The sequence below is a fragment of the Panicum virgatum genome, chromosome 8N, assembly GCF_016808335.1.
Source record: "Panicum virgatum strain AP13 chromosome 8N, P.virgatum_v5, whole genome shotgun sequence".
Classification (NCBI taxonomy): domain Eukaryota; kingdom Viridiplantae; phylum Streptophyta; class Magnoliopsida; order Poales; family Poaceae; genus Panicum; species Panicum virgatum.
The window spans coordinates 5128900-5140309 of record NC_053152.1 but is presented as its reverse complement, the minus strand read 5'-3'; the positions used below and the strand labels follow the sequence as shown (position 1 = coordinate 5140309).

The 11410-nt window shown below is 43.1% G+C and overlaps 1 protein-coding gene across 1 annotated transcript; it reads right to left on the bottom strand.

The window, feature by feature from the left end:
* Positions 1-9606: 9606 nt before the first annotated feature.
* On the bottom strand, positions 9607-10167 carry LOC120684702 (receptor-like protein 54). The gene has a single exon (XM_039966598.1). The coding sequence runs from the start codon at positions 10165-10167 to the stop codon at positions 9607-9609; it is 561 nt and encodes a 186-aa protein (XP_039822532.1).
* Positions 10168-11410: the final 1243 nt, after the last annotated feature.

The following is an 11410-nucleotide window of genomic DNA, read 5'->3' as shown; positions in this document are numbered from 1 at the left end:
CGATGGAGTAGTGCCTGCCAGTGCCCCGGCGACCTCCCGGCTCTTCGTGTTGCCTGTCGCTACTCGCCGGTGGGTTTTGACCGACAACAGTTTAATATAACAACTACCAATTAGGTTTGCATAAATATGCAGAGCAAGCATGGTATACTAGGTTAATCTTTCAAGAATATCATAATCATATTTCATATCATCATCATTCTATTCTCATTCATTCCAATTATTTACTACGATGTAACAAAGAGATCAAGGTTCTCATATCCGCGAGTCACGGTGAATCAATTTGATTTAACCTTATAAGATGGACCTAACCACACGACATGTATATACCCGTCGGACTATACGTGGCAACAGTTCCCTGTATGCACACCGAATAGCTGAACTGCCCTGCAACCTAGGACCGATAGCCCCACCAATACCAACGAAGGGTCAACCATGAGTTTTACTACTAGTACCACTGGGTGAAGATGATATTAAGTTCACCTACCAGTGTGCATATGGTAATAAGCTTACCAGTTTCAACTACCTCCTACTCTCGGCATATGATTAGTACTGTTTAATCCTTGATCTGCACTGCCAACAATGGTTCGGTCCTTAACCGACATATGCAGAGACTTACTTTCCATCAATTTCATATCTTTAACCAAACTCATCTCCACCTAGTCCCCATTTTTCTTTACTCATTGATTCAATCTCAAGTAACTTTGCCATAAGTATCAAGGTCCTATGTCTCGCGAGTGTGAGTGATAGGAAATCGCTCGACTTCTACCAAATCATAATTAAGTATGATAGTATTAACGACCTACACATACTAGTAGATTAAATAAGAGAACTTAGAGATTATGCAACTAAGATTCCAATCAACTTCTGAAACTTAATGCATAAGAAATAAATAGATAGCATTTCATAATTTAAAATAATAGGTTTTGCTCGGGGGGCTTGCCTGAGGTAACACTAAGTCAGTGTTGGTTAGATGATACTCTCTTGGTGAACATCTTCATTTGGTTATGCACACCGGGGTCCATCCGTCTTCAGGATTTGTTCGCCAAACACCATCTTTTGGTCGGCTCCAACCTCATTCTTCATTTCTATGCGTCGTACATCTAGCTAGCATACCTAAATGAGATGTAGCAAGCAAGGTATATAAATGCATGGAAGTGCCTAGACGATGCATCAAAAAGGCAAGCAAGATAGGCACAAGGTCACGATAGCATGGGCACGAGCACTCATGTGAAGGGAGGTTAACTAAACATCACACAAATCTACCATAAAAATATTAAAGCACTTCAGCATGGCACACAAGTTAACTAACGTTATTACCGGACAAACATCTATCAAAAGCTAACTAAACTTAGCATTACATAACCAGCAAGTGAGATATAATTAAAGTAAGATACATGTTCATTAAATATCTCACACAAACTAGCTCTATCAAGCATATGAAATTTATTGCTACATACTAAACAACTTGAAAACATCATGTATACATGTGTCACTATTATTTAACTGTTTGGTTAAGCAACACATGCAAAAGTTGTAAGACACACTTTAGGTAAATTAATTTAACACCACTAAAATTAGGATCTAACACTACCAAACCCACAAGCAATGCAAAACGAAAGCAACAATTTTAGGTGCACACACAGATCCTGGACAATAGCACACACAGATCCTGGACAACAGCACAATAGGCACTTGTTTTAATCATAACTATACATATAGACATCACATAAAGGTGATCTTAGACTTTCTGGAAAGCTTAAGAAAATGTCTACAACTTTGTTATTAATACCAAAAGCTGATTCAACAACTACCAAGGTCAAAACACATCAAGAACAAATCTGTACAACAAGAACGGAAAACTGACAGTAAATTCAGAAGGGCATATCTGAAGTTCCAAACATCCAACAAACATGATCCTTAGCTTTATATAAATCTTACTAAGTTATCTATATCTTTCTTTTTTTGAAGAAAGACGGTGGGGGAGATCCCCACAGCATGTGGATATATTAAAAAAGAGCTAACAAGTTACAGAGATACTTACAGAGTACAGGAGGGGGGTAGAGAATTGGGAGAAAGTAAATTACAAAATTGTATCTAGCCATTGTACAATTGTAGACCTAACATCCTCCTTAACTCTGTGGAGCTGTAGGAGGACCCGTGCCTTGAACCTTACGGTCCAAAGCTGGATGTTGACTGAGTGTCCTTCAAAAATCTTACCATTTCTGATGTTCCAAATTTCCCAAGCTGCAATGGTGAAGATTTCAAAAAAATATGGAGAATTAAAGGAGTAGCATGCTTCCTCAAGTCTGTGAATGTCTAGTGATATATCCCAAGCAAGCCCTATTTTGTTCCAGTAGATAGTAGAGAATGGACAGTCAAAAAAGAGGTGGTTTATGTCATCAACCACTTGATCATTACACAGAACACAGTGGGTGTTTGGCTGCACATAAAAATTTCTTCTCCTTAGCATGTCTCTGGTGTTGAGTCTGTCCATCAAGATCAGCCAGGCAAAGAATTTCAACCTGGGTATGCACTTTGATTTCCAAATCCACTTAAAGGTTCGTGGTGTCTGAGAATTTCTGAATGCCAGCCTATAGAAACGATTGGAGGTATATTATCATCTCAAGGTGATTCAAAAGTTTTCTTAGTCAAACAAGTAAAACATGGCAGCACTGCCCAGAACACAAGCTAAACCTGTCAGGGAATTTGTAAAATTCATAACTCCCAAACTAGCAGGCCTAAAATCATCAAATTGTAGGACAAGCGACATATGGAAGTTATCTATAAATTTTCTATTCACCACATCTACATCAAGCATCATTAAATCACAAAATATCACCACGATAGAAACCCTACATGCAGCCATTTAAACTAACATTTTAATCTAGAGCAAAGATTATTTAGAAACTCATGATGAACCTGTAAGGTAGGTTATAGATTTCGGAGTAAGAAATCTAACATATTTTAGTTTGTATTTTTATGATTTTTATCGATTTTATATCGATTTTACAAGTTGCAGATCTATACAATATTCACACAGATTGCAGCCTTACAAACAAGTCCCTGGTTTGTAGCACTGAGCACCCTAAAAAGATCTGGGCGATTGCAATGTCACCCCTAGCCGGAGCTGGGAGGTTTTCGGCCAAAATCCAGCGAGGAGGCTCCCCGGCGGCGAGGGAAAAGGGGGCCAGGAGCAAGAGGGTCTCACCAGTGTTCGGTTCGATGAAACACTTTGGACCGGAGGAGGTCAGGAAGGTGCTGTCGGCGTGCAGGGCCTTGAGCAGCAGTGGCGAGCTTCTGTTCCGGCGATGGGTTGTCTGTCATGGAGGAGCTGTGGCTCGGGGACGTGGAGTGCGAAGTGGAGGAGGAGTTGGGGAGGCTTGGAGGTCGGTCAATCGCTAGATCACTACCGGAAAACGCTAATTCGCCGTGTGCCCGAAACTTTGCCGTGTACATTTTATCGGGCACACGGAAAAGAGATGATTTGTCGTGCGTCTGCAAGAAAACACACGGCAAACACGAAACACACGGCGAACGGCGCTCTTCGCCGTGTGCCAAGCCCTAGCTCACAGTGAACGTGACGTTTCGCTGTGTGTCAACCCACAGGCACACGGGGAAGATAAATCACGTGCCTCCCACACAGTTCTGGCATCAGAGTCTGTGTGATGGCCTCACGGCCGTCATTGTTTGCTGTGTGCCAGAGTCTGGCACACGGCGAATTCCAATCTTCGCCGTGTGCCAGAGGTCTGGCACACGGGGAACGTTCTTCTGCCGTCAGGCCCCCAAACGGCGCCTGACGGACGTCATTATTTGCCGTGTGTCCAGGGAGACACACGGCAAACTTGGCCCTTTGCCGTGTGCCTGGACCTAGGCACACGGCAAAGAGTGGTGTTTGTCGTGTGCCTCAGACCAGCACACGGCGAACACGAAAAAAAAATTATGTTTTTTCTTCCAAATTTTTGCTACACTCCATATTTTGTATGGTACTCTATGTTTGATTATGATATTTTTAAAGAAATGTTAGTTTTATTTAACTAATTTATTTCATTTCATTGATTTTTTATCGTATAAATCAAATTTAATTGCAAAGTGCATGAAATAATAGGAAAAAATTTGTAAAAAATTATATTCATAATATTGACTATAGCATTAGAGCTTAAATAGTAGTTGAAATAAAATTTCAAAGATTGTGGTGATGAAACATTACTACGATCGTGGTGGAAAATAGTATTTAAATTATGTAAAATTAGAACGATGCCAGAAAATTATGAGATATGCCACGGCTTCATGCTATCATATGTGGAATGTATGATAAAAAAATTGAGCACGATACGAACATTTTGTCACGATGATGCTTACAAATTGAGAGTTTCCCGGAGAAGTTTCAGAGCGAAGAAGAGGATGAGGTTAGATTTGTGCATTTCATGATAGAAAAATTTGAGATTGACTTTTAAACTTTTTCTATAGACAATATGCGATAATGATTGCTTCATGTTGAATTTTCATATTTTTCCTAGTCCATTTGGTATTTTTAATGTATTAATTGCAAGTAAACTATTATAATTGACATAAGTAAGATGTGATTAATAATGACATGAAACAATAGAATGGAATTAGTAAAAAAATTATCATGTTATCGAGGCCATATAAAAATTTTAGTGTTTAGATTTAGTGTTTTTTTGGAAAGTACATTACCAAACTTTGGTCATATGAAATGATGGAAATTTTATTCGTCGTGTGTTTGGACTAAGACACACGGCGAAGTCAAGACTTCGTCGTGTGTCTTGGATCTGGGCACACGGCGACGTCTGGCTCATGACTTAACAGGAGTCACCCCCGCCCCGTGCGCGCGTCACACAGCCTCACCAGCGCCCCCACCCCGCCGCCTTGGTCACGCCCCCACCCCGCCGCCGCCGTCGCTGCCTTCGGCCGCTGCCGCCGTCGCTGCCTTCGGCCGCCGCCACCCGAGGCTGACCCGCTCCGCCTCCGCGCGCCGAGCCCGGCCAGCGCCGCCACCCGAGGCCGCCCCCTCATCCTCCGCGCGCCGAGCCTGGCAGGTGCCGCCGCCGCGCCCGGCCTGCTCCGGCCCCACCCTGCCCCCGAGGCCGCCACCGCCCGCCCCCACGCCACCCCCGCCCGCCGCCGCCCCCTCCTCCTCCGTGCACCGAGCCTAGCCGGTGCCGCCGCCGCGCGCCCGGCCTGCTCCGGCCCAACCCCGCCCCGACTGGTGCCACCGGGCCGGCCTTGATCGGCGCCCCCGACCCTGCCCCACGCGCCCCGCGCCCCCGAGCTGTCGTCGCCGCCTCGTTCGTCTGGCGTCGTAGTCTTCGGTTCTCTGCGTCGGGCGAGGAGGAGGAGGAGGAGGAGGAGGAGGAGGATTGTGAGAGGGAGAGGGAGAGGAGAAGGATTTGGAGGGCTGCGTGCGCTGGCGTCCAAGAAGGATCGAGGAGGGCACCGCGCCGGCGTCCGAGGAGGAGGGCACCGCGCCGGCGGAGGGAGTACAAGGAGGAACCCCCGCTCGTTGCCCCGCTGCCCACCGGCACGCGTCACTCGCGCTTTGGGTGAGTGTCCATTGTTTTTTTTTTCTAGTGGCATGTGATGATATGAAATTAGTTTTAGAATAATAGTGATGTTAGCTCTTTAGACATGATTTTGAAACAAATATAGATACATATTAAAGATAAATGTTTGTGATTTTAGTTCTTTATAGATATGTCAAATGATTTTATATCAATGCCTCTGAAGATATCAATTTGTACTCAGTTTTTTTGCTGGGTAACATATGATGACCTTGAGCTTGGGCCTGGGGGCGAGCTGGGCCGAGAGGGAAGTTGGGCCGAATGCAGGAAGGGAGAGAAAAGAGAAAGTGAGAGAAGGATTGTTGGGCCGGGCAAAAAGGGATACGGAAGAGAAAAGGATTTTGGGGTGGTTTTTTTTTGGGTGGGAGGGTTGTTTTGCAAACTCAAACACACAAACAAATAAAAACTAATGAAATATGCAGGCAAACAGAACAACCTCTTTTAGTTTAGAAAAACAACCAATTTATTTTCTACACTAAATTTCCTGATAAGAAAATGAATGTTGGAAAAAATTTAAAATTAAGAGAAAATTGTTGCTTTAATTTTTTTTAATCACATCTTTAAATTCAACAATTTCAGGGTGTGACAGGTGCTGTTGACACATACCCTGTCCACTGCATTCTCTCCATTTGTGCTTGCTCTGTATCTATCTGAAGTTCTGAACATTTTTTGCATCTCAGGTTTTGCCCTGTTGACACATACGCTGGTTGAACGATGCTCTCAGGTTTTGCATCTACAGATAACTTCTGAAGCAAGCAAACATTTGCAGTAACTGGAGGAGTTCCTGCAATGGAGCTAGCGCTGATTCTTGGCCTCCATGGTAGCCACGCCTGCAGTGGTGAGCAAGGAAGATTCCAGCTCACCAGCTGCGCTTGGTTCGTGTCAAATCGAGAGGAGGCAAGATGGATTTTTTTTTGTGTGTGTGGATTGGGCGCTTGTTGCTGCTTGCTTGCATTGCATTGCATGTGAAGAGAAGCAGAAGAGGGAGATGGATTGCGAGACAGCAGAGCAGGTGTAAATCTGAAAATCCGTTTCAACTAGAAAGACTGGCGCGGCGTTGCCGCGCCATAACCTGTAGCCCAGTGATTGGTACGAAGGCTGGGAATGTTTTTCGCGAAATTTTAGGCTATGGATTAATTTATAGAAACTTTAGTGTATTATTACTTAGTTAGAATGTAGGGGCCGCGGGTTGATCGTCATGATTTTGGGAGCCTTTTTTGCAAAGTTTTGGGTGTGAGTACATTTTTAGGAAGTTTAGGGCTTTTTTTGTAAAAGTCTATGGAGCATGGGTTAATTGCTGTAGAGCTTGGATTTGTAAAAAATGCATGGATCGTGGGTTGGTTGTCATAAAGTTACCTGAGAGGTAGTTGGATCGAGAGAGTTCTCGTAAAATTGCTGAAGAGGTGGCTTGAATAAATGGTATTTATGAATTAACTGAGTGTGGGCTGGACTATATATTAATTTTGATAAAGTTCAAGGAGTTTTTTATAAAATGAAGTGTAGGCTGAAATTAACTGAGTGTGGGCTGGATTATCTGGTATGTTCTATTATAGGTAGTGTTATAGCCCATTATGCAGTGTGTAAATGTGTGAGGCGATTTAACCCGTCAACGATATACATTAAGCGGGTTGGTTCTGTAAAAGTCTTGGTGTGTTTTCTGTGGATTTGTTGTTCGTGGAGTGCAAATTAATTTCACCAAAGCTCATAGGGTTTTATGTGGAGCGACGTAGATAGAGTGCGAGTTGATTTTATTAGATTTCAGAGGTTTTTTTTAACTGTAGTAGGCCCCACATATAATTGGTTCCGTGGGCCCCACATACGGTGGGACCCACTTGTGGGTCCCGTGAGTCCACAGTGGGGCCCACTTGGGTCCTACGGGGCCCACGGTGGGACCCATATGTTGGATCAATCTGAGCCATTCACGCGTGATCCGACGGCCGAGATATTTCAGCCTATGTGGCGCAATGTGGGGGCAGAAATCCCCCACCCCCCTTAGTATATTCTATTATGGGCAGTGTTATAGCCCATTATGCAGTGTGTAAATGTGTGAGGCGATTTAACCCGTCAACGATATACATTAAGCGGGTTGGTTTTGCAGAAGTCTTGGGGTGTTTTATGTGGATTTGTTATTCGTGGAGTGTAAATTGATTTCACCAAAGCTCATAGGGTTTATGTGGAGCGACGTAGATAGAGTGCGAGTTGATTTCATCAGACTTCAGAGGTTTTTTTTAAAAACTGTAGTAGGCCCCACATATAATTAGTTCCGTGGGCCCCACATACGGTGGGACCCACTTGTGGGTCCCGTGAGTCCACGGTGGGGCCCACTTGTGGGTCCACAGTGAGGCCCACTTGTGGGACCCACATTGTTGGGTCCTACGGGGCCCACGGTGGGGCCCATAACCCACTTGTGGGTCACGTGGGTCCACAGTGGGGCCCACTTGTGGGACCCACATTGTTGGGTCCTACGGGGCCCACGGTGGGGCCCATAACCCTCTTGTGGGTCCCATGAGTCTACAGTGGGGCCCACTTGTGGGTCACGTGGGTCCACAGTGGGGCCCACTTGTGGGACCCACATTGTTGGGTCCTACGGGGCCCACGGTGGGGCTCATATGTGGGACCCATATGTTGGATCGATCCGAGACATTCACGCGCGATCCGACGGCCGAGATATTTCAGCCTACGTGGCGCAATGTGGGGGCAGAAATCCCCCCCCCCCTTTAGGTCTTTTAAAGATTGTGCAAGTCATTTGGTTTATTTTCTTCTTCACATAAGTTTATTTCAGAGTTTTAATATCGAGTCACATAAGTAACAGCTCACAACAGAAAATATTTCAGAGTTTATTTTGTTGCTCAAATCAATTTTTCGTTTTATTTTCTTCTTCCTGCAAAGCAAGTTTCTTCCACTTTATGTTTAAATGTTTGATTTTCGTGTTGAATTGCTTAAATTATATGCTTCCTCTATGAATTTCTTTGCCTATATCGGGCTCCTATATGCACAAACTATTGGTAAGAATAAATTGAAGATTTTTTTTTGATGCAGCACAGATGACGATGTGCTTAATTAAGCATGCGGCAGAAGGTCAAACAATAATACTAGCCAAAGTACCAGGGTATGTTTGCACAGTTATGTACATATGCCTATTCTGTAGTTATACTTGACGCCTTAATTAAACCGGTAGCATGCTTTTTGCACTATGGGTAACCAGTGCAAGTTTTTAATTGCACTATAAAAAGATTATTTAGTGAAAATGAAAATGTTTAAATTTCGCATTCATCAATGTGTGATAAATATGAGCTTGGAAGTATTACTGCTTCTAGACCATTCTTTTGGCATGTTGGTGTATGCTTGCTGATACTCTGCTCGGAAGAACACAATTTCAGATATTGGATGAAGCATGACACATAAGTCTTCAAGTTATTTCCTGCGCTTGAAAGTTCAGTTAATTAGTAGTTCCAATGTTAGCCGAGCTGAATTGGAAGTAGTTCTTCTAAGACTAACTGGGTGTTAGTTTTATTTTTCACTGCACAGAGATGGCATGCATATATATTGTATATAGAGCCTCTGCTTGTAAATAAATCTTCAATTCCTAAAGTGTACAAGTTTCATTTAAATGAGAACAATGGATGACGAGCATTTGATGTTGAGCAGTGGCAAGCCGTGCAATGTTTTTCATGTAATAAATTCGAAAGGTAAGCTTTGTTAACTTTTCAGCAGTTTTAGTTTTACATTATCATTTTTTTCCTGGAACAAACCAGAGTTTCGCCCCTTAATAAATGAAATCAAATAAACACCACATGGTATACAAGTTAGTAGATATGAAAGTTTCAGATGAGATCCTCAACTGGATTTCTTCTTTGGAAAAAAAAAAGTAGTATCTGAACATGCAGCAGCAGCACATAAATTTATTCGCCAAATTTGAAATATACATACTACAATGTTGTGCAGGGAAAGCACGGCGTAGTGCTCGCTCAATATTCTTGCACACATCAGAAAGGCATACGCACACTACCATACATGAAATTCATTTTCAGCGTCGACGGCAGCAGACCCATGGCTCCAGAACCTGCAGCCAAAACTTGTCGACACGCCAGTACACCCACCTCCTCCCATCGCCCCACAGCAGTGTGGTCACAACAACCATGGCCAAGCCTGAAATGACCCCTACCTCAACTGATAAAAAATCCCAGTTCAGATCTTTTGAAGAGCCCGGTGTGGCAGCAGCTGATGGTGAGTGGTTCGTCTCACACAGCTGTGTCAGCGGCTTCCCACACAGCCTGTCGTTCCCTAGAAATGAGGTGTTCGGGAACGTCAAGAACTGATTGGCTTGCGGTATTTGCCCTGACAGGTGGTTGTAGGAGAGGTTGAGCACCTCGAGGAATGACATCACCGCCATTGCTGGAGGGATCTCTCCGGAGAGCTGGTTGTAGGAGAGATCAAGTGACTCCAGCTGCAGCATGTTCGCGATCCTGGGAGGGATCTCACTGGTGAAGGAGTTCCTGGAGAGGTTGAGCCCCTTGAGAGACTTCAGGTCACCGATCTCGTTGGGGATGATACCCTCGAAGTTGTTGTTGGAGAGGTCGAGGGACATGAACAATGAAAGTATCTCTACCGCTGTTTCTTGCCCCTTGAGTGTGATCGTGATGGATTCCCTGTAGTATCGTTGGTACGGAGGTATGCCATTTGCAAATGCACTACTAGAATACGGTTCATAAAGTGTGTTGGAAGCATCTTCGTATGCACCGTGTCAGGCTTCGTAGAGATGAATTCATTCAGCGTCTCAATGTAAGGAAAGACGTTTCATAGACACGTTAGATGCATGTGTACACGCAATGATACATTTTAATAGAGTCATATGTAAATCGTGTCTACTGGTGTTGTTACACAGGATAGTAACGCTTAACTACATGTTAAGAAATGTAGACACGATCATGTAGAAGGCTAGTAAGAAGAAAAAAATCAAATAGAATGTAAAACTAAATAGTTGGGGCTGGGAATCGAACTAGTGACCCCTAGTTTCCAAACCAAACATCCAAACCACTGCGCTAATCAAGTAATTTCAGTTATGAGTCATATACAATATCTTTTGTATCACCCCAAATAGCATATTTACAGGCCTATGAAATATTTTTTGATACGCTTAAAATCGTGTGTACCATGTACACACAGTTTAAAGCATGGCTATCAATGTATCAATTTGATACATTTTAAGTATCATCTCAAGAAGCGTGTTTAGGTCCATATAGACAATTACTTGTTGCACTTTACAATGTATCTAGATGATAGCAACAATTAAAAGCGTGTGTAACACCGTGTTAAATTGAGATGATTTTCAAAGTGGGTCAAAAAAAAATATTTACATACCTTGTGACATTGAAAGTGTAATAAATATCGTCTCATGTTGCCGCGTTTCTAAAATCGTATCAATATACATGTGTGCAACCCAGTGTAGAAACACTTTTAAGTGGCGTTACAAACAAAACGTACCTAAAGGGGGGGTTTTCTAGTAGTGATGATGATAGAGGAGTTCCAACATACATGCTGGGAGCTCCTAAAGAAGTCACCATCATAGCCTTGAACTGCTTGAGAAATCGTATAGGTTGTGACACCCTAGGTGTCAGTATAGCCAAAGCCAGGCAATTAGCATAACCTCATACATAAATGAGTCAAGAAAGCTTAAATAAAACCTCATATTTTGCTTTTGCAAATCTGTGTGTAAATGTATGTGTGAATGTGTTTGAGTGAAATTTTTTGAAAAACAATATTTTGTATACTTTTAAACTTGACTTGACATGACAGGTAATAAGGCACTAAAATAAATCTTTCATAACGAT

Bases quoted from the DNA above. Each gene is read 5' to 3' on its own strand.
- LOC120684702 (XM_039966598.1), bottom strand. From the start codon at position 10,167: ATGTCCCTCGACCTCTCCAACAACAACTTCGAGGGTATCATCCCCAAC.